General features: G+C 37.1%; 1 protein-coding gene across 8 annotated transcripts in view; it reads right to left on the reverse strand.

Annotated features, from left to right (window-relative positions):
* The window catches only part of LOC105841829 (polyhomeotic-like protein 3), a 363,837-nt gene that overhangs the window by 82,630 nt on the left and 255,910 nt on the right, over nt 1-25,297 (reverse strand). The window contains exon 1 of one of the 8 annotated variants that reach the window (XM_038012440.2): nt 16,673-17,134. The exons of the other annotated variants lie outside the window; for them this stretch is intronic. Within the exon in view, the coding sequence (XP_037868368.1) occupies nt 16,673-16,772 (100 nt within the window). The 5' untranslated portion in view covers nt 16,773-17,134. Of the gene's footprint in view, nt 1-16,672; nt 17,135-25,297 lie in introns of those variants that run through there. 8 annotated transcript variants of the gene reach the window in all.

The raw sequence follows: 25,297 nt of genomic DNA on the forward strand, positions 1-25,297 counted from the left end.
TGTTGAAGTAACATTAATGGTTTTATCGAAATACCTACTAGAGCAATTCGATACAATAAAATCTCTGAAATAGAATAGGTATAGAATTTAAAAAGTCGTCGTAGCCTAATGGATAATACGTCTGGTGCATACGTGTTGAGCGATGCACCGGTGTTCGAATCTCAGGCGGGTACCAATTTTTCTAATGAAATACGTACTCAATAATTGTTCACGATTGACTTCCACGGTGAAGGAATAACATCGTGTAATAAAAATCAAACCCGCAAAATTATAATTTGCGTAATTACTGGTGGTAGGACCTCTTGTGAGTCCGCACGGGTAGGTACCACTCACTACCCTGTTTATTTCTGCCGTGAAGCAGTAATGCGTTTCGGTTTGAAGGGTGGGGCAGCCGTTGTAACTATACTTGAGACCTTAGAACTTATATCTCAAGGTGGGTGGCGCATTTACGTTGTAGTTGTCTATGGGCTCCAGTAACCACTTAACATCAGGTGGGCTGTGAGCTCGTCTACTCAATAAACAATAAAAAAAAAAGCCTTTTTCGTCACATTATTAAAACTCCATTAAAGCTTTTATACGATTTATTCGCGCTTTTTTTAATGTCATTATTTGGACATTTTGAATGTCTTACAGGTTTTGTTACGACGGTTAGTCACGGTGGACAGTGCACCCGAGATTAAACCGTAAAAGTATTTTTATTTAGGTCTACGACACGCGAAAACCGAAGAAAATAGTATCTTATAACATTGTTTCCATGTCATGTAACATCTGACATGTTTCTCTAAATAAGCTTCTAGAATTGTGATACAGATTTCTAATACTATACTGTTAGATCATTTAAGAGGTTTCTATCATAGCATTACAATGTTTTTTTTTTCATTACAATGTTCTGTGTTGAAGTCTGCTACATATGAGCGGTATAATGTGTCAATTTCTAAACATATTCGCCAACTTTTGGGTAGCTCTCATCACTGGCTAGAAGTTTTTTTTTCCTACCTATGCTGATAGCCTTCAGAGGTTATTTCAGCTTCACCCTAACGTGTTTAGGTGAGCTCATGGGGCTCAAACCGGAGTGTTGCTAACATTGGCTTGGTTAAGATGTATTACTTATATATACACTGTTAGCTAAATTGGCGTCAGTTTTAGAAATTTATCAACTCTGAAGTGTAGGCTACTAAGAGTTACAATGTTTATATTTAACCTGTTGAGCATAAAAATTCATAGCTATTGAAAAAATCTAAATCGCTTCAGCTTATGCCGTGGATACTACAGGGTCGCAAACCTTAAGCGTTGTACCGTTGTCGGCGTCTGACCCGGATGGAGAACACGTCCACTAAGCAGAATGTCTGACCGATCAATAGCTTTAACAAATATGTGTCTGACCGTACGTGATTATCAATACAACATTTTCCATACACTCCAGAATACTTAAGGTAAACGTAGCGTTGGAAGCTGCGAGAAGCTGTCTTTAATGAAACGCTATGAAACTAGATAGATGAGTTTGAAGAAGAAAAAAAGCGTTTCGTATATTTTGTTGTTCTTCGTTTACTGATAACAGAAACGAATTTGACTAAGACGTACCTCTCAGAAGTGAAACTTCTCTAGACGCGAAAACAAATAATTCAATGAACAATTCGAAAGGAATGTCATTGTGCTAAGTTTTATATCACCGACCCCCAAATTGCTGTATCGCTATTTCCCAAATCATAGAAGTTGCACTTCTGTCACATCTAAGGAATTAATTGCGCGCGATTCCTATAATTTGTTTTCGAAATAATATTTGATCAACTAATTGTGCCGTTTACATATTGAATATTAAATCGTCGGTTATATGAATGTTTTTGTAAATGTGAAGTGTGTTTGCGTTTTATGGAATTTAGGAAACTACGGGTTAGACTCGTGTCAAGGGCTGGGCGTTGAACCTGGCACCGCGTGTTTGTTCACTAAGAACCGGTAAATTGAATGAGTTTTAATATACCATGGATCTTTAACTTTTACTAATCATGCGCATGTGTTTTGAGGCACGTGCTAAACTCAATACTTACATGTTACAATTATAATTAAAGTTTTTTGATTTGAGGTCAGATCTCTTGAATTTAAGTCAAATCAATAAGTTCATTGTTTAAGAAGTGATTTTAAAAAAAAAAACGACTTGTAACGTATAACAAAGTGGCCGTGTATGGTTTTGGCTTATAGTGCCACTTTTATGCCACATGAAGTCTAAATATTACATTAAAATCACAAAGTCATTAAAGTCACATTGTTGGCTTTGGTCGACTTCTCTAATGCCTTTAATACCGTCAGTCACGAAATCCTTTTATCTATCCTGTCCTATCTTATGATTTCGACTGAGGTGCTGAAATGGTTTACATCATATCTTCGAGGGCGCCAGCAATCGGTCCGCATTGATGAGTCTTCGTCTTCATGGCGTGATCTAGATACTGGTGTCCCTCAAGGCGGAATTCTTTCCCCTTTGCTTTTCTCTCTCTTTATCAATCTCATAACTCAGTCCCTTCAGTGTTCGTATCACCTGTACGCTGACGACCTACAGCTGTACTCGCAGGCTACTGTGGACTGTGTGTCTGAAGCGGTTCGCAGAGTGAATGGGGATCTAGAGGCTATATGCGATTGGTCTGGTAGGTTTGGTTTGACGGTCAATCCAACCAAATGTCAGGCGATTATTATTGGTAGTCCCCGTTTGTTGGGACGATTAGATTTTAGCTCACTCCCACCCGTAACTTATAATGGAGCAATTATACCTCTGAGCCCATCAGTCAAAAACCTTGGACTGTATATGGATTCTAGACTTGACTGGGCGGTACAGGTGTTGAATGTTAGTCGAAAGGTTACTGGATCTCTGCGTGCCCTTTATCGCTTCAAGAACTTTCTCCCTTTCAAGATAAAGTTGATGCTTGTTCAAGCTTTAATCCTGCCCATAATTGACTATGGCGATGTATGCTATCTTGACCTGAATGCAGACCTTTTGAACAAACTCGACCGCCTTCTCAACAACTGCATTCGTTTCATTTTTAATCTTCGCAAGTATGACCACGTGTCTACTTACCGCTCCGAAATAAATTTACTTCCTATACGCGAGCGCCGCAATCTACATGCTCTTACTGCGCTTCATTCTATACTAACATGCCCAACTCCTCCCTCCTATCTGACTCAGTACTTTAAATATTTACATTCTTCGCACGATAAGGACTTGCGTTCCTCTAATAATTTACTCCTTCACTGTCCCACGCACCACTCTAGTTTGGTCCGTTCGTCTTTCGTAGTTCAATCTGTTCAACTTTGGAATTCACTTCCTCTTAATGTTAGGATGATCACTGATCGCCTAACTTTCAAAATAAAGGTACGCCAACTTTTTCTGGAGAAACTTAAAAACTTAAAAACTTAACAATTTGACCTGCAATTTGTGTTCTGTGCAATATACTATTTTCTTGTACGATATATGTATGTATGTGTGGTTCTATTTCTTTGTTATATTTTTGTTTAAGTGTGTATATGAATATGTATGTGAGTATATGATAGAGATTATATATAGATATATGTGTAAATTTTATATTATTATCATGATATAAAATTGTGTACGTTGTTTGTGTGATTATATATATATATATATATATCCTGTATGTGTTTGTATATTGTATAATGTAGTTTGGTTGTTTCACATTAAGTTATGCACCTACCACAGGATTCTCTACACCACCCTTGGTTGACTGGTAGAGAATGCCTCAGGCATTAAGTCCGCCATTGTACTTATGTGCATTAAGTTGAATAAATAAAATATCAGGATTTTTCTTCTTATTCTTCAGAATGATCTTACTGCCCATCTGATTACCGGAGCTCATTGACATCATAGTTCGAATGCCTCTATTCACCTTCAGCAATAAGGTTGCGTAGTCTTAGACCAAAATGAGCAGGGTAGTGCTGCCTATAGCTGTGGTCTTACATCAGGCCCTACTATCAAATGCTTGCCGTAAAGAGAATGATTTAATAGTTTTTAATTGGCAGAGTGATAGGAAGTGTGAAAGTAGCCCCGCCCCGGTAATCTACAAATTAAAGAGCGGACAGTTAGCGTGGTATCGACATGTGATGCGTAGAGAGAAGATGCATGTGACTAGGAGATGTATGGAAATGGTAGTGGAAAGTAGAGGGGGAAGAGGTCGACCGAAGAAGACATGGATGGAGTGTGTGACAAGAGGTAGAGAAAAAGAAGAAGAGAGAATTGGTAGATGATCTCCAGACACCTTTTCAGAATGCCGTGACTTAAAGAATAAGGCTGTTCATGTGATGTCTGTGGTTTCCAGCAGACCAGGCCGTGAGATGGTATGATCTAAATATGCAAAAAAGCGCAAAATTTTCCATCTGCGGAAAAGATGATGGGTACCAGTAACGCAATCTGGTGTAAGGTTCGACAATTACATCACAAGTTCAATTGACACGTCACAAAGGTCAGTCATCCACAATGAGCGCATCGTTACGCCGATGCAGGTGGTTCGTGTGTAAACATAAACACGTCTTGTTTGCGCTTTGACCGCCCGAATGTACGCGACCTTAGGGTTGGCACTTCGAACCTTAAAGGAAACATTTACAAAAATATTTAGTATTTGAAATTAATTTTTACCGTAGCTTGTATTGTATTAACATTTACCCTTTAACTAACTACTCGTCTAATAGGAACAGCATTTAAAATTCATTACAATAAACTGTTCGTTCCTTTCTTGTCTCTGTCCGTTCTTCGTCCGTTTTTTATAGTGGCAGTCATTTGTGACAACGTATTATAAGTTATTAGTAACTGCCCTGGAAACCACGATAAAGTCGTCTCACACGAAATGAGCAAATCGGGTTTGCGTAATGTGCTACGGACTGTTTTAAAAGACTATAGACGTCGATGTGGACGTTTTCGAAAGATTTATTACTTGAAATTTTAAAATATTATTATTATCTTAAAAAATATTATCTACTAATTCAGGTATACAATATTCTCAAAAATACATCACAATTACTATTAATTTACAACAGGAAAGGCTAAAAAAAAATTATAATTATAAAATTTTGAATTATTATCCGTGTTATATGAACTTCAAACATTAAAATCTGCTGATTCTTGTAAATCAAGTAACTTGAACGATCAAGCGACTATAGCACTCGATTATTCTTGCAAAAATACTATCGATTTTAGTGGATAATTATTGGTTAGGACAACTTGAGTTTTACATTCGAATTTCGCGGCTGATCAGCGTCTGATAGCCCTGCGGAGGGTAAACAGCGGGCGAGTGCCGGGAACGTGGTCCGAGCCTCTAAAGTTACATCGCTTCACGGAATCCATGTGAGTATTGGCCGCTGTTGATGGGTAAATACGTAAAGTATTTACTTTGTACTCGTCATTAAGGTATACGGTAATTTTATGTGAAGTTGATAGTTTAAAAGATAAAAGCAGTGGATTTTTCGTTCGGGCATTATACAAATTTAGGGTTGTACTTCGAGGCGAATAGATCGCTCATCTCAGGAAAGTCTTACATTTCTTTACATTACGTAAAAAAAAACTTCAATGAATAACCAAAATATTTTTTATTCAAATATAATGTTACTATTCTTATTTGTTTGTTGTTCAAAACATTTTATGTAAATACGATTTTATAAAATATATAAGACGAAAGCAAAGAATATATTTGAAATACAGGACAGACCTATTTCTTAGCAAATACTAATAGCGCTAGATTAACGATTTGGAAGGATAACAAAAATAAAGGTACAACAGCCTCAATCGATTATAAAATTTAACACCCAAGCATAAGGCACAATAACGTTTACGATTAATTTATCGTTATGACGTTTATTGAGGGCCGCTTTTCGTCGTGCTCCGTCTAAAATCACGGAATACTTAAGGCATCCTGCATCCCCCTTCCCGATAGCGGTAGTGCGACAACCGACTGTCGATGCGCGCACCCACACCGTAAGAAACATGTAGCAGACGAATACAAACATTGACTTGGCTCAAATACAGCACCTGCTTAACGAAAACAGTTAACAAGTCGTAAACTTGAATTCCTTTTGCTCGAGACGGGCTAGAGCGGCGTCATACGTCGCGCTACTATATTCTTACGAATAACTCTGCGGTTTCGGTGCGAGTTACCGGTGGTAGGACGTCTTGTGAGTCCGCACGGGTAGGTGCCACCGCCCTGTCTATTTCTGCCGTAAAGCAGTTATGCGTTTCGGTTTGAAGGGCGGGGCAGCTGATGTACTGTAAAAACGGAGACCTTAGAAATCATATGAAGTCGTCGTGGCCTAAAGGATAAGACGTCCGGTGCATTCGTGTGTAACGATGCACTGGTGTTCGAATCCCGCAGGCGGGTACCAATTTTTCTGAAGTCGTCGTGGCCTAAAGGATAAGACGTCCGGTGCATTCGTGTGTAGCGATGCACCGGTGTTCGAATCCCGCAGGCGGGTACCAATTTTTCTGAAGTCGTCGTAGCCTAAAGGATAAGACGTCCGGTGCATTCGTGTGTAGCGATGCACCGGTGTTCGAATCCCGCAGGCGGGTACCAATTTTTCTGAAGTCGTCGTGGCCTAAAGGATAAGACGTCCGGTGCATTCGTATGTAGCGATGCACCGGTGTTCGAATCCCGCAGGCGGGTACCAATTTTTCTAATGAAATACGTACTCAACAAATGTTCACGATTGACTTCCACGGTGAAGGAATAACATCGTGTAATAAAAATTAAACCCGCAAAATTATAATTTGCGTAATCACTGGTGGTAGGACCTCTTGGGAGTCTGCACGGGTAGGTACCACCACCCCGCCTATTTCCGCCGTGAAGCAGTAATGCGTTTCGGTTCGAAGGGTGGGGTAGCCGTTGTAACTATACTGAGACCTTAGAACTTATATCTCAAGGTGGGTGGCGCATTTACGTTGTAGATGTCTATGGACTCCAGTAATCACTTAACACCAGGTGGGCTGTGAGCTCGTCCACCCATCTAAGCAATAAAAAATAAAAACTCAAGGATGTCTATGGGATTTGGAAACCACTTAACACCAGGTGGGCCGTGAGCTTCTCCACCAACCCAAGCAATAAAATAAAAACAAAAAAAACAGTAAAACCACAAGGCCAAATTTCAATGCATCGTTTCTGGGTTAAAAAAATGAGAAAGGCAATGGATAGTTCCTCACTTTTTTATTTTATTTGTGGCAATACAACTAGAAATTAAGCAGAGAACAAATTAAGTTTGACTCAAGAAATTTGGGAATAAACTTTCGATTTTATAGTAGAGTTGTTAAAGTCTCAAGATCCCAATTAGGTCTCGATTTAATTTAAACCTAATTTTACGGCTTAATTATTTTATTCTTTATTATATTATTTCCGACATACGACCGGACAGCAGTCGTCCATCAAACTATAATGGTATATATATTTATTTATCTCCGCCACTCGCAAAATTCGAAGAAAATATGTGAATTGATTGTTTTCTGGAGACCACAAGATAATGCCCCAACACAAGCGCTTATATTTACATTCGAAGACTACAATTTCAGTCAAACTTGCATTTTCTTCTGTCTTACGGACGCTGAAGCCTGAAATGCGAAAACGCTATAAGAACATATATGCTCAGATCCCGAGTAGTAAACAACCATGAAAGATTAGGGGTGAAATGAAAGACAGTTGATCAGGAGTCCCAACGATACACAAGAGATTCAATTGAAGGAGGTGTTGAAGCAGCATTTTCAGGTCATTTTAATAAAAAAAAACTAACAGGGAAACACCTAAAATATACTGTATTTCTACGAACTTAAAATACGCATTAAAATATCTGTTTCGAATTTAATTTTTTTTTTATGTATGTTTTTTCTGACGGTACTTGGACTGTCGCAGCGCGTCTGTGGAAGCCCTTACGCGTGGCCCGAGTGCCCTCGACCTGTTTCCAAACGTTTGTGTTAGGAAGAAAACATTTTGAGTGACCGACGACCCCTTGACCACATGAGTGCAGCGCGACAGATGTCCCACTGCTCGCCACCTGCAGTTCGTGGGCGACTCTTTTGTCGCATAGCGGGCTTCGAATTATATTTCAAATGACGCAGCATATTTATGGTTTCTACAATACTGGTGGTACATCGCAAGCCCAAAGCACCATCGCTTCACCGTTTTTAGATTTGAAGGATACATAGCGTGATTTGATTTGAATGCCACCGTCTACTTTGAAGATTGAGGTCAAATTCCTAATTGTCTATACTAATATTATAAAACTGAAGAGTTTGTTTGTTTGAACGCGCTAATCTCAGGAACTTCTGGTCTGATTTGAAAAATGATTTCAGTGTTAAATAGCCCTTTTATCGAGGAAGGCTATTATAGGCTATGTATATAACATCACGCTAAGACCAATACAAGCGGAGCACCAATAAATAATGTTTCAAAATCGGGGTTCTTTTACCTTTTGAGAGCTTCCGCTGCGTGCGCTGCAGAAACGATTAAAGTTTCGCTAAATAATGTATGACAGAATTATTCCCCTTTAAAAATCTAAAAAAAATCCGCGACAGCATATGTCTATATGTTAAGGTTGGCTCACTATAACGTTTTTTATGCTAACCAAATTTGTTCTAAAATTAAGCATTATTTGTGAACTATTATTCCACGCGGATGAAGTCGTGGGCAAAAGCTAGCTAGCTATTGTAATAAAACAGTAATTACAGTTATTTATGATTTTGTGCCTTTTTTTAAATGTTGTTTTTCCTTCACCGTATTACTTACTGTTCGTGATCTTTATTTACTAATCATTCGCAAGCTTTTTCCATACGAATTGCCTGAATTTTATACATAGACGAAGTTCTTCTGTTCTTATCGCACTGACTATATATTATTATGTATATGAACTCGAAATTGGAACTTGAGGTCTAAGTCCCAGTACAACGGCTGCGCCACCATTCAAACCGAAACGCATTACCGAAATGGGCAGAGTGGTGGTACTTGCCTATACGGGGCTCACAATACGCCCTACCATCAACTATACTCCAATGTTTTTAATTTAAAATAAACTCAAAACAATTTGTATGAATAAAACGCACGAGTTCAACGTATTTGCACACACGCTCACCAAATGTAATCGTACACTGCCGTGCGTGCGTATTCGTAAGCGAAATACGAACTTCTATGAAGGTATTGTTTTAAATTCCCGTCTTGTCTTCGGTTTCTAAAGCCGAGGTCGCACTGAATCCGCAATTAACCCTCATTTGCATCCGAACCGGCGACCCGACGAGCTTGGCGGTTACGTCCCCGGTTCGATTTGAGGTCCGAGTTATAGAAGACAAGCGGATTGATTTTTATTTCGAGACGAGACGATTTTACTGGTGGTAGGACCTCTTGTGAGTCCGCCTGCCTATTTCTGCCGTGAAGCAGTAATGCGTTTCGGTCTGAAGGATAGGGCAGCCGTTGTAACTATATTGAGAACTGAAAACTTATATCTCAAGGTGGGTGGCGCAGTTATGTTGTAGATGTCTATGGGCTCCAGTAACCACTTAACACCAGGTCACAGGTTGTGAGCTCGTTCAACCATCTAAGCAAAAAAAAAATACGAGTCCCCAATCGTTGATACCGCCACTTGAAGCTATGACGGAGTTTTTTTTCTTTTATTTATTGTCCTTGTACGCAGACGAGCATACGGCCCACCTGATGGTGAGTGGTTACCGTCGCCCATGGACTTCAACAATGCCTGGAGCAGAGCCAAGCCGCTGCCTACCTTAGGGACAGGTGTTATAAAGTATTTGCAATTTAGACGATAAAATCTGTAGTGGAATTTGACTGTCCTAAAATTCCTTTCCTAATGTTTTTTTATTGATAAGATCGTAAATGTTAAGTACCGGTTTCTTTTTAATCTCTAGGTGGGATAGCAATTAAAGAGTTATCTTTTTGTTTATCTCGTCTTTAAGATGACTTTGTTTTCGGTGTCTACGCATGAAGGGTTTCTTGATGATTATCTCAAAACGTGATGATCACACATTTGAAACAAAGCATACACAGATTACAAGTAGCGTCACTTTCCTTTCATCCTACATAAAAAAGTATTCTATACTTTCTTTGTCGAATTAATAATACTAGAGGTCCCGCAGTAGTCGAAATTCGACTATAATTAATTGGAATTGTAAGTTTGTACACTATTATGATTGTATTTTATACTTCATAATCACAAATTTCGCCAAGACTACACTATAAAAAATATTAACAAAGACAAACAATATTTAATCTCAATTTGACAACAGACGTCAAGAACAAAAGTTTGACAATAAATAGTATGCATGCGTGTGTGCATCAAATACATGGTATGTAGTGTGTGTAATGTTTTCTTTATTGATTTAATGTATCTTTAAATATTTAAAAAAAATATTAGCATTATGCACTTCTTCTCTATATTCTCTATAAGTGTGGAAAATTTCATCCTCCTCCGTCCACGCAATTTTCTTAAAAAGGGATACAAAGTTTTTGCTTCACGTATTAATATATAGATGAGAGTAATATGTAAAAGAAAAAAAAATACTATATGATTAATATATGATTAATATATGTATTACTATTGATTTGGTTTAGTATCAAAATGGAATTCAGGTAAAATAAACGTGGGTATTTAATAAAAATAAATTTTAAGAAGCAAAACTTGTTGACACAAACTTAATTTCGCATTATTAAAAGTTTTAAGGTATTAAGCTTTGATGACCACGAAAACTTTAAAGTACACGAAGCTTTAGAAATAGTTAACACGATATTTAGCCGTAAAAGTCATCTTAATTATGTTAAAACTCTCGAAAACCGAAGAAAATATTAATTACACATTCTGTTTTTACCGTAAATCTTCATAATAGGATCTATTATTCCGCTTGCGTAGTGCAATTGTTAATTGAGGATTATATACTCTTGTATAGCATGAGTAATTTGAGACGATAATGATAATTTGAATGATTTTGAGTCGAATATTAAGTTGCTCCTAAAATTTTGAAAAAACAAACATGCTATTATATGTGGTTTACCTTTCTTTGCGTATTAAAACGGAACTTTTCTCTGTACTACCGCCAGCGTACGGCAGATGGCGCTTGAAGAATTTCGACAAATGTGTATGCCAGACAATCCTTCGATTCTTACCCGCGTATACGAATTAATCCCATAACAAGATAAAACTACAATCCAAGCAATAAAAGTATATACCTTAAAATCCGTCTGACGAGTTTTTATGTGCGCATGCAGTGCGTTAAGCGCTCGGGTGAAATGTCAGAGGTGCTCAACCTTTGGTGAATCAACGAGACGTCTCGACCCGCGTCTCACGACCTCACTCACCCCGAACCTTGAACTTGACATCGAATTTTTACGATACACGTTTAAAACGACTCATTGTATTCATGTTTCTGTATTGATATGCCTTCTATGTAAGTAATATTAATTTAAATTATTCACTTTTGTGGAGCTGACATATTTCGAAATGATTTTAGTGATTTATTAGAATATTTACGGCATCTATAACTTTTTGTTAGTATTCTTAATCATTTAACAAACAAAATAACAGAAAATCTAAGTTCTCAAACGGGCAAGCTTAATATTAAAGTTACGTTGAAAAAGTGCTTCTGATAACTTTCGTTAACTTGATAACTATTGTACTGTTATATTTTGTTGTTGTTGTTATATATTGAAAAAGTTCTTCTGATAATTTTCGTTAACTTGATAACTATTGTTACTGTTAAAGTTTGAATTAAGGCATTGAATGATTACTATGATTTTTATACGTCGTATCGTATTTCCGTAGCAATAATAGCTAAGTCAAAATGAAGACTTATTAATTACATCTGTAAACATGCGTTGTAAAAATGTACAGGTTAATCAATTGTAAAGAACACGTTATGATATCCGGTCCATGTGCTACCGATTTATTAAATTCGGTGGGTTTAGATAAAACCATTATAACGATTGTAATATTTCAATGTTAATAATTAAAACGCCGAGAGGATTAATGGCCAAGGAATCAGGTACTACTAATGCTATTCAAAATGTCACTATTACGTTGTAGAGAGACTGCAAAGCGATTTCCGTCATTTCTTTAAAGACCAGTAGTTGAGGTTAATTTGTCAGTCAGAAATAGGTAAGGTATTACTAGTTACGTGGGCCAATTTTCAAATTATGAACTAGGAGTGAGAGGTACCACCACCCTGCCTATTTTTGCCGTGAAGCAGTGATGAGTTTCGGTTTGAAGGGTGGGGCAGCCGTTGTAACTATACTTGAGACCTTAGAACTCATATCTCAAGGTGGGTGGCGCATTTACGTTGTAGATGTCTATGGGCTTCAGTAACCACTTAACACCAGCAATCTCAGCAATAAAAAATAAAAAACTTGTTACTAATTACAAATGAATATTCTGAGATCTAGACATGAATTTGTGAAATAAAAAAAGCTTTTAATGGATCATCCAAATTTAAATTAATATAAGATCTAACGGCTATTCAGGTAAAGTAAAGCCTCAACAGGCCATTTTAGACATGCAAGTTATTTTTTCTCTACCTACTCGCTTTTTTTATTTTTTTTTATTGCCCTTGTGAACAGACGAGCATACGGCCCACCTGATGGCTAGTGGTCGTCGCCCATGGACTTCAGCAATGCCAAAACTTCGCTGGTTGTATAAGAGCTTATTTCAGATACGCGCGGACGGGCAGGTGAGCTCGCGGATTCAACCAGAGATAATTTACTAACACTAGCCCTGGTAAGAGCAGTGCTTCGTAGAATCTACCACCGGATGGAAATCGCGGCTCATTGAGAAGATCCGGCGACAAACTCAGTGGGCTATGAGGATGCAAAATGTGTTACAAACAAAGGCCGCTGCTCTCCAACCCTTTTGGGGTTAAACATATTGTTACTAGAAATGTTAGTTAAATATTAGAAGTTTAGTTTAAAAGGTTCGGTATTCCTGAATAATTGGTCTCGGCTATTTTTAAGCGTTTGTCAATACCGTTTGCATTCTATTTCCTGATGAAAAAAAAATCTTTTGAAAACAGGTAAGGTCAGGTACTTTTGAGTCAGGTACGAGGCGCTGTCTCCTTTCTAGGAACGCCAAAAAAAATCGTACTACCGATATAATGGGACAAGATTTCGTTTGGCGCGGTACTTAGCAAAATGAAAGGGTTTTATGTCAGAGGCATAGAGTTTAATTTTGCTGTTTTCGTTCGTCCGAACTCGGTTTGGGTATAGCTGTGACCATATGAACCTTTTAATTTTGTTGAAGATTTGCCGGTACGTAGTAGATACGACTGTCCGAAATTTAATTAGACATAATGTAGGCAGTAACATAATGCCATTATATTAGTATTCTAATGTTCCCATAGATTGATTATGTGTTTTAAAATACTTCAAAACCGATTTGTCGTCGTGGCCTAACGGATAAGACGTCCGGTGCATTCGTGTTGAGCGATGCACCAGTGTTCGAATCTCGCAGGCGGGTACCAATTTTTCTAATGAAATACGTACTCAACAAATGTTCACGATTGATTTCCACGGTGAAGGAATAACATCGTGTAATAAAAATGAAACCCGCAAAATTATAATTTGCGTAATTACTGGTGGTAGGACCTCTTGTGAGTCCGCACGGGTAGGTACCACAACACTGCCTATTTCTGCCGTGAAGCAGTGATGCGTTTCGGTTTGAAGGGTGGGGCAGCCGTTGTAACTATACTGAGACCTTAGAACTTATATCTCAAGGTGGGTGGCGCATTTACGTTGTAGATGTCTATGGGCTACAGTAACCACTTAACACCAGGTGGGCTGTGAGATCGTCCACTCATCTAAGCAATAAAAAAATAAAAAAAAATAATAATAATTATTAAGAATACTAGATTCGTCTCTTGGTTTGACTTGCATTCAATTTTTAATTCTGAAAGATAAGAAGATTTGGGCGGTTTTATTTAATGGCATTGTTGCATCGCTCGATACGTGTACACCAGGCGTCTTATCCTTTCGGCCACGACGATTTCAAAACTTGACGACGGTGACTGCTTGCGAGTTCGTCAACTTAGTTCAGCTTTTGTAAATACAGTTTACGCTTCGTGTAATTTAAAAGATACTTGATATTTTTTTTCAATCTCGCTCAAACGCGCGAAACCTTTATTGGGGAAAACCGGAGCCAGGTAGAATTGACCAGGAAACGGTCAAACTACCCCATTGTTTCGCTCGACGTTAGAGATCCATTGAAACCTTTCGAGTACCTTCGCTGTGCCCTTTTGTTTCTACCGAAGCGTTCTAATACAAAGGTATAAGATGGAAATACCCAAAGCTAAATTTTTTGCTGTAGATTACACTTCGTATTCCGTGGTCACAGAATCGACCTCACAGCTTGCAGCCTGATACGAAGTCGTGGCGTTCCGTATACGACTGTACCGCCCTTAAAAACAGTAAGCATGAGTTCTTAAGATGATAAGACATGTCGTTTTCTCGCATTAAAACTGTATAATCTCAAAACTTACTAATTTTACAGGAGAGTGTTTTAAAGGTTTAACATGTGGTATTTTTAATATTAATCATCTTTGCAACATTAATGTTTCATTTTGTACCAGTTAAATTATCTGTCTTTTAAAGTAAGATAAAATTATGTATTAAGTTTATTAATAGTAGTCAAAACAAAGGTAAACTAAAAAAAAAAAGCTAAAACTAAACTACGCTCTTTTGACAGTATTTATTAGAAAAATGCCGATGATACCAAATGATTCCACATATTAACTCAATTTCGAATAGTTTTGGAAATTGTACACTTTTAATGCGAAAAGATGATGTGTGCTTACTAGTACCGACGTTTTTTTTTTTCGGGTCACATTTACTGGGTTTAGTTCTTTCATGGGATAGTGGTTTGTGAACACGCATGACGTACGTGTTTATTTGTTTCCATAGCTTATAAGCCTAAAAGAGTTTTTTTATGAGGGATTACCGGTGGCGCGGAGGCCTTTCCAGTTTCACCAGGACTAGTGGGCGAGCAAAGGCTCAGCCAGGATATTAGGTCAATAGGGCCAGAGACCAATGGTCGTTTGATACGATACACCAGGCGTCTGGTCTATTAGGTAAAGACTTATTAATATTCGGTGACATCACGTTCTGATCTTCGGTCCGGGCGTTGCTGGAATTAATCTCTTAGGCTACCAGCAAATAGGTAGCTCACTGAGTTTCTCGTCGGATCTTCTCAGTGGGTCGCGTTTCCGATCCGGTGGTAGATTCTGCGAAGCACTGCTCTTGCTAGGGCCAGTGTTAGTAACACTCCGGTTTGAGCACCGTGAGCTTACCTACACGTTAGGGCGAAGCTGATATAGCCTCTCAAGGCTATCAACATAGGTAGGAAAAAGAAAAAAAAATTGGTAGGAAAAAAAAGGTCCATTCTAAGGAGGACAGGTCTATTCCTTCCACCAAGCGTCATGGATCGTGGTTCGAAATATATAGCTCTTATCCTAAATCTTTGAAACTTCAAAGCCATATTTCAAAACAATGAATAGCGCTGTGAGATAAATTCCTAATGATATCGAATGAATTCAGTTAATTTCTTAATATGAAGCTACTAAGTTAAGAAGATCGGAAAAGTTCTCGGAAATTTGTCGATAACAAATAAGGACACGTTCAAGCTTTGCACTTTAAAAGCATCTGGTCCCAGCTTCAATTGGCGAACATGAAATAGTACACGGCATTATGTGTCATATTCTGAAGTGGTTAATGTACGTTTTGCGTCGCACGTTTCAGTTGTCCGTTTCCTTTATTACCTGTTCGTACCTTATTTGAGTTAAAAGTATTGTTAAGGGACTTACATACTGCGCCCGGGTGCAAAAAGAAAGTTAACAATTACTGGGTTCATTCTGAAATACTTGTTATGGCCTTATATTTAAGAATTACAATCGCAAGATTTAAATTAGACTCGCCCATTATCATTGTGAGTTAGTTTGGAGCACTTTGAATTTATAATAATATCGGTTTTTGTTTAAAACTAATTCACTTCAATTTGCGTATAGTTTTTATATAATAATAAAACAATCAACTATATCTAAGTAAAACCTACAAAACAAATATCACTAAGCTTACCTACAACATTTTATGATTAAAAGTATTCGAAGTAAAAATTGTAGAAATAAATCGAAAAACAAATATATCTAAAAAAACTTATCGAACGCGTCGGTACATTAAAGAAAGATGTCAAAATATAAGTTACAATAGACACAGCGCGAAGCTTCACATTCGCCCGACGGTAAATCTGCCATTTTACAAAAGACATCAACGCGTGCGCTGTTTTTCTGTACACAACATTTTACAAATGGTTTTTACCTATGAATGAAATTTAAAAGTTACAGCGTGATTTCTTTAAAATACACTGTTTTTGTTTGTTTGTTTTATAGTTTTAACAGACTTACAACGGTGATGTACTTTGGATCAAAGGTAATTTAAAGATATCTTAACAAGAAATGCGATCTATAATATATTTCCTGACATTTCTTGTGTTTAAACTGTCACTATATACATGATCTAGAATAGCTATATTTATTATTTTATTTAATTTAATTTTTTAATTTATTTTTTATTTAAAAACAAAAGCATTCTACAATCCATATCAATGTTTTAAGAAAGCTTTTGAACTGTCGTATCAATTCAGAAGCTTTTACATTAAAATTTCTACTTACGATCGTCTATTTCTTCATCGTAGTCAGAAAAGCATTTGGCGTCCTTCAAGTTCTCGGGCTGATAGAATCTCTCCGTCTTAATATACATATTTAGATACATTCCAAATCGGGCACTCAGCGTAAAGTTATACTGGTCGTAAATTCAAAAAAAGAATTACTATAATATAAAAAAAAACAAATTTGTTTGACACACGCGCATCTAACAGCAAAACAATTAGATTAAACCGAAAACAACTTTTCGGAATCAGACGAAACGTCAAAAATTCATAACGCGAACGCAAAATCAGTGTCACGTTCGATACGCTTATCACAGCGTGTGATGATCACGGTCGATCACGTACGAACAGAATTCAATCACACCATCACGATATTCCAATTTCGAAATGACGCGTGATCGTATCGGCGGGAGGTTGCACCTGACGCGCGCGTCTGTACCGAGCCTCGCGCCCGCACTGCCCCACGACCCGAGTTTATCGGACCTTTGACAAAAGGAAAAAAAAAAAACGCACAGGTAAGCGTTGAGTGCGGCTTCCATGCACGTGGTGTTTTGCGATGCAGTGACGTATTTGCAAAATGGGAATAAACGAAAATCGATTTGAAATAAAAAATACGTTGATATTGCTAAATCATATGCGGGAGAGTGGTCTTAGTATAGAAGACATTTATAAACATTGGCAGCGAATGTACATGTGTAAGAAAAGTGGACCTGCCCAACGCCGGCTGCGAGTGATAAACACACTCACTGCATGCGTCGCATGTAAATAAATATCCAATGTTCGATGACGTCACTCGCTCGGAAGCTTCTGATTTTTAAAATAATATTTTATTTAGTCATTACATTTTTTATTTTTATTAACAATCGCGTGGCCGGAAATTTTAATATTTTTTTACAATGTTTTATTTAAAAAATGCCCTTTTGTTTGTTTGGATTTGTTTACGCGCTGTGTGCAAGAGATCGTAATGTATGAAATATCGGCTGATATTAAATTGAAATATAAATAGATTCTATAAAATTTATAAAAAGAGAGATAAAGAAAATATTGGATCTCTTTATGGAACGTTCTCTCGTTAAATTAGTATTTCATTAGGTAATATTGTCTAAACAAACAGCTTTGATCGCAATAAGCTATTTCAACATAATTGTAATAAGTTTTTCAATGCCGACGATACGACGAACCTAGTGGTGAGTGGTTACCGTCGCTCATTGACGTTGGCAATGCCATGGGTACAGAAAAGCCGCTGTAGGAGGACATCCATATCACAACTTTACCTAAGCATTAGAATATACTGCTTTGTCTTTTCTGTACATAGCTCCATACTTTTATTTAATAATTTCATATTGCATCTTTATGCACCTGTGAGGCAGCACGGCACATCTGGTTAAGTAGTCTCCAGAAATGTGAATGCCCGTAGACTTGAGGTCCATAAGGTCTAGACTATGTTGTAACGGCTGCGTCTCTTTCAAAACGAATTACTTCTTCGCGGCAGAAATAGGTAGAATGTTGGTAGGTACTACTCACACGCGCGGCTCAAGTGATCCTAGTAGGTACTAGCTAGTAATAAAATATTGTCTCATTATTCTGGTTGAAGACGTGTTCGATGATGCCTCAATTAAGAAAAAATATTTTAAAGTCATTGAGGATATCCGTTTGTCGTTAATTGAAAATACATATTTAAATTTTCAATTAATACCCGGCTATACCGGTGCACGGGCTTGTTTAATTCAATCGTATTTGGCGTCAGCGGGGTGGCGATTTATGATTTTACGGACACTCATTTAATACTAAGCCGAGTGATTTGTTACAAATTTATGATTCATTAGTTTGTTAATTATTAAATTTTCATAAGCACACGCTGTGTGGATAAGAAGCGTCCAAATTGTTTTAAATTAGTTTCCGTTCCTTTTGTTTAGCTATTAGGTACTTAAATCCAATACTTTGGCTTCCATTGTCAATATGGGCGAAGGTTATTTGGTGACATTATGTCCTCGTCTTTAATGGTGGACGAGTTTAAGGGGCTGAGCGTGAAAGAATTTGTTAAAATCTAAGAAGAAGAAGATTTGTAAGAATTAGAATTTAGAAGATGTCCATGGACTGTCCTAATCCTTCGAAATTGGAACTTGATAATGCTTTGCGGCAGAAACAGGCAGACCGCAGTTTCAATTTATAGGTATTAGTATTTTAGATGCTGGCTATACGAAAGATGTCTGCATCCTTTTATCTCAAAACTGCCGCGCAACTAATGCTTGTATTCGAAGTTAGACCCGTGACAGATGATTTTAAGGATAACTAATTCTTAATTGACCGTTCCCTTAGAATATTAATTATTGGATAGACCGTTTCAATATATTTCAATTAAAAAAATTAGGAAGCGAGTTCTTCGCTTAGATTTGAATGGTCATTAAATATGTTGTTATAGATAACTTCCACTACTTTATTATGCATTTTCGTCTATTAACGATGCGAATGTGACAAATAAAGGTTTTTAATTCAAAGTCGAATCAGTTAGAGCATCATTAATTGGAATAAAATCGTTAGTTTGTAGATGAATCTTCTTTATATTGTGATAAGGTCGATATTTTATTCAAACGTTATTTATAGTGATGTTGCTACCGTGTTACAACATTTTTTGTTCACGAGACAGCAATGTTCTCTATTTCGTTATCTAGATTTGATAGGAGCTTTGTGTATGTGCACAAAAATATTTCGGGCCTTTTTTTTTAAATCAAATTATTTGATGTTATTGTTATTGTAAGTGGCTTAAATTTATCAAGGCCGTCACTTAATTCGTCACAGAAACATAAGATTTAAATCTAAGCTAGAATTGGTCTAGGAATATCCCCTCAACTACCTACCCATCCAACCTAAACCCAAAACTGCTCTTTGGCAGACATTCACCGGATAAAAATGGATGGACATCACAACCCGAAGGTCGGCTTTTAGTAGTGTTTTAGTAGTGGTAAGGTGTGCGAGTTATGAGCCCATCAGGGGGGTGGTGCGCGATTATCTCGCCTACTTATCACTACGAGTTCCAGTTTAAAGGGTAGGATGTTTTTATACAATACGCTTTTAGACATAGAACTCATGTCTCAATGTCATTTGAGGCGGATTATGAGCCCATTTGAGACCTATAATAAAAAAAACATGCATCACCACATTTTTACAAATGCTTCGTATAAATAAGCGAACGAGCTCACAACCTTCCAGTTTTTAAATGGATATCGGAGCTTCACAGTGAGAATTCCACTACCCACCTGGTTACTTAAGAGTAATGTTTCAATTGTATCGCATAACATTACTAGCTCTTGAACAATATGAATGGAACACAATCGAGGTAAATTTTTGTATGAAGATAATAATATGGCGTGGGCGAATCAAGAATTCTACAGGTTATCGCGGATACACCCATAACAAAAACGCTGTTTCACCTTATCCATTTGATCCGACACTAATAGTTCAGCGTCGATATTTAGATGTTGTTTTCGTGAATGTGTTCAATCTGTTTTATAGTTACAATTATGAAGGCGTTAGCTAATGCAGTTGAATTGTACAAGTTTCAATAACATTTTCCATAAATTTTCATTTTACAATTTGGATTGTTCATATACTGTTTTGAGTGTTATTTAGCTGGAAGCTGGAAATTTAGGAATCAGGTTGAAGTCTAGATTGTATCTTATTACTGCCGCAGAAATAGGCGGGGTAGCTATTCATTTCATGCGACGTTTTTTTTTGGCCTTTGTAGGCAGACGAGCACACGGCCCACCTGATGGTAAGTGGTCACCGTCGCTCATGGACGTGAGTAATGCCAGGGGCAGAGCTAAACCGCTGCCTACAATTATAATAAGCCTTATCAGTTAATTATATTTTATACATACATACGCGTTACATATTAGCATTTAAGTAAGTGTTGAGTGATTGTCGATACATTTAAAGGAGCCAGTACTAAATTATACGATCTGGTTCCTAAAAATTTCAAAAGTGAATCTAGCTCTGACGAAAACAAAATCGAACAATTCAACTATCGGTCGATGTTCCCACAGAAAAACCCACTCAATTTTTTTTTTCGTTTTCACAAACATTTTAATTTGAATCTTTTATGAATGTAATCTATATAAGGAAGTTGAAATGTCACTGAGCCGACATTCTTGAACGCGCCTAGCTTCGCGGCCTTCTAGATGCTATAATCATTAGCACGTACAAAATACTTTTAAAACTAGAACCTAATGTTCTACTTACTACTTTTGTATTTGTAATAACTAATGGTTCCGCAGTAGTCGAAATTCGACTATAATTCATTGAAATTATAAGTTTGAACATTATTATGGTTCTATTGTCAAAGACTGTTAAACTTCTATAACACAGATTTCGCCATGACTACACTATAAACAAATATTATTAAAGATAAACAATTTGACCACAGACTTTAAGCATTAACTAAAGTTTGACAATAAACAAAAAGTACATGTACATATGTGTGTGTCAAATACATGGTAGTGTGTGTAATGTTTTATTTATTTATTTAATGTATTTTTAAGGCATACTTTTTAAAAAAATAGCATTCTGCACTTCTTCTCTATATTCTCTATAAGTGTGGGAAATTTCATACTCCTCCGTCTGCGCAATTTTCGCAAAAAGGGGTACAAAGTTTTTGCTTCACGTGTTAATAATAATATACAGATAATAGCATTGTCTAACAAAAATCAATCACTCTATATTAGTTTTCGTAAACTGCTTTTCTTCTTTTTCGTGTTGCTCTTGTCCCATTTTATGCGAGGTTGGCCCAACATATCTTCTTTTCGTTCTGCATATGGATTTACTAACTCTCTTTAAGCAAAATTTCCATATATCCATCTAAACGCGCCATAGGGACAAACTTCTGCTGTTTTTTCTCTAATCGTTTCTTTTACTTCTTCCGTTTTTGGTTCTATGATTTGCATTTCATTATTATGATGACTATTTATAGTAAAATTGAGATTTTCAAACATAAAAATATCACGTTTTATCTCTCTGTATAACTCTCTCGTCTTGTTCAATTCTACGGCAGCTAATTAATTCGGTTTAAATCCCCCTACTGAGCACTGAGACCACAGTGAGTTTTTCGCCGGGTCTTCTTAGTGGGTCGCGATACCGATCCGGTGGTAAATTCAACGAAAATAGGGAATATAAGGATATATAATTCCTCTTGATAGGGTTAGTGTTAGCAAGTCTCTGAGGTTGAGCCCTGTGAGATCACCTACTGGTCCGCGCGTAGTTGGAATAGACTCTTAGGCTTTAAGGATTAGGTGGGGGAAAAAGGTTCAAATTGTGCGATATACAATGCTTTGACTTCATGATTTGGGGTATCATTATAACATTATTACGCCCATTGGGCCTTGTCTCCATCTGTAATGTAATGTAATGAATGCAATGTAATGTAATCAATGCAATGTAATGTAATCAATGTAATATAATGTAATGTATTGTAATGAATGCAATGTAATGTCGTCACCTCGTACACCTATCTATGCACTAAAAAAATCTCTAATATTCCAGATTCGGTCTGTGAAACTGCTGCCTGGATTCGATCATTTGAATATTCTACTTACGCTTTCATGCCATTATAATTGTAGCAAGGATCTCTCGGTACACAATGATACGTTGATTGCTTGAATAATTACCTGGAAGAAAAAAAAAACACAATTTTAAAATAACGTTCTAAATTGAACCAGTACTTCTACTAAGGCAATGGAATCTCATTATCGCATGTGATCCAGTTTACATAGTGATCGAAATGTGTCATTACTTAAAATTACATTAAGTTTAGTTTACAGTAAGAAAGTTTTTACCAAATTACCCAATTTTAAATAAATTAAGTTATCGATAATTAATTTTATAATTGATTTTCGCGGTTCTTAATTTTTTTTTATCTATACATATAAAAATGAATTGCTGTTCGTTAGACTCGCTAAAACTCGAGAACGGCTGGACCGATTTGGCTAATTTTGGTCTTGAATTATTTGTGTTAGTCCAGAGAAGGTTTAAAAGGTAGATAAATATGAAAATACTCGGAATTAAATAAAAATAACAATTTTGTTTTTCCTTTGATGTGTCCACCGTCGGACGGATTCCTTTTGTTTGTTTTAAGTTTATTTTATACAAAAGCTTAGGTCTTTTATTTATCGATTGAAGCACTACAAAGTCTGCCGGGTCAGTTAGTACCCAATAAATAATCACTACAATTGACTTGGATGTTTTCAGAGCATTCTATTGGAACTGTAAATTGATTTTTGCGTCTTGGAACCGGTCAGTAATGAGGTAAGCGAAGCGAGGAGTAGCAGGAGGTACACAAGCATACGGCCCAGCTGACGGTAGTGGTCACCGTCGCTCATGGACCTCAGCAATGCTAGGGGCAGAGCAAAGCCGCTGCTCCTGCCATGCTTGCATCATCTATACTAATTTTATAAAGCTGAAGAGTTTGTTTGTTTGAACGCGCTAATCTCAGGAGCTACTGGTCCGATTTGAAAAATTATTTCAGTGTTAGATACCCCATTTGTTGAGAAAGGCTATAGGGTTACATACATATAACATTACGCTAAGACCAATACAAGCGGAGCACTAATAAATAAAGTTTCAAAATCGGGTTTTGAAAGCTTCCGCTGCGTGCGCTGTAGAAACAGTTAAAGTTTCGCTAAAATAATGTTAGACAAAATTGTTCCCCATTAAAAGATCTAAAAAAAAGTCCAGACAGCATATGTCTATATGTTAAGGTTGGCTCACTATACGTTTTTATGCTAACCAAATTTGTTCTAGAATAAAGCATTATTTGTGAACCACGCGGACGAAGTCGCGGGCAAAAGCTAGTTTATTATCAAATTACAGAAAACAGCACCAGTGATTTGCTTATGTCGAACGTACTTATAGAAATAAACGCTAGTTGAAATAGAACATTGAATCTGATCTCATACAGAGCCTATTATATTAAAACTTGGGAATAGTAGAACCGACTAGAGAACGAGATAAGTGAAATGACAATATTCAAAGTCCGTTATAATCTAAATGACAAATCAAAAGAAAGTCGTTGCGGCTTTTAAGGATTATGTAAATTCAGTATCAGTGGTACTGAGTCGGTCCATTAGCGAGATGATAACCAAAGGTCATTTTGAACGGTAGCACTTTGTACTGAATGTTATGTGCGTTTATATTTGGCGAGGCATTGGGAGGGGACCACATTTTTTTGTTGTTGTTGTTTCAAAAAAATTTTTTATTGCTTAGATCGGTGGACGATCTCACAGCTCACGTGGTGTTAACTGGTTACTGGAGTCTCAAGTATAGTTACAGTGGCTGTCCCACCCTACAAACCGAAACGCATTACTGCTTCACGGCCGTAATAGGCAGGGCGGTGGTACCTACCCGCGCGGACTCAGAAGAGGTCTTACCACCAGTAAACGTAATACTTACGCAAAAGGCATTATCCTGGAAGGAGGAAGCTCGGCCCTGAGAAGAGTTCGGGTGCAAAGTTACAACAAAGGGTTGAATTAATAGATAAAATCGAGAATTGCTTTTATGAACCTGATGGATTATATTAGGAAACCAACACGAGGAGATGATTTTTGACAAACGAGTGTAATGTTTTTTTCGTAAACGATTCAAGTGGTTTTGAATTTATTTAGTGTTACAGTACCCGGCGATAAATGTTCCACATCGACTTTTGGAAAGAGACAATCGGCTAGCTTCGTAGAGCGTTATCTCTGTCGCACCAAACACTAGAATAATGACTGACAAATGTCAATAAAGGGAAAATCTTCCACCAAGTTGGTGAAATTGCTCGGCCGACCATCGGTGCTTTGGGACTTTTAAGCGAAAATTCCTAATAAGTACCTTAGTTACAAATTAAGTACTACTGGCAGCGTCTTAGCAGCTACCGCTTATGAATAATTCGCAATTTTGAACCTTTCTCTTTTATTATAGTTTAAACTGGGATGTCAGGATTGGAAATGTGTGTAAGTAGTAATTTTCGGAGTTTTCGTTGTTGATGCTGTCACATTTTCCGATCTGCTCTATCAATATATTTTATCTACTGCACGGTTGTGTATCAGTATTAGCCCGCTCGAACTCATAATATGATTAGGTGGTTGGTAAATATTTACACCAAGGAATAAAAAAACTAAACGGCATTTATGAATAACGCTTATAGCTAGATTTCCCTGAAGAAGTTTTGCCTATTTTTATATAAAAACAAGCTGTACCGGTACGCTTCGCTGGTCATTTAAAATTAACATTATTATTTCTCACCCCCACAAAGATTCTCATCATTAACGCCCCCGCAACTGGTGTAAGGAGTCCAACACTTATATAAATATTAGCCTATCCATTAAATACATGTATTTTCTACATGAATACCAAGTTTCAAGTCAATCGGTTGCATGGTTCAGTAGTTATAACGGAACATCCGTAAAAACTACTGTAGATTTATATATTAGTATAGATTATCCTTATCAACAGTTCAATTGTGCACAAAATCGTAGCAAAAAAATTCAAGATCTGCAAAATTGTAAGCAATAAAAATAACTTGTGCGTAGGCACAGGAAAGCGATGTACGTAAACGCCATACAAATGTGTTAAATCATTTAAAACCGTGTTTACTTTA

Source organism: Bombyx mori, chromosome 8 (assembly GCF_030269925.1).
Source record: "Bombyx mori chromosome 8, ASM3026992v2".
NCBI lineage: Eukaryota > Metazoa > Arthropoda > Insecta > Lepidoptera > Bombycidae > Bombyx > Bombyx mori.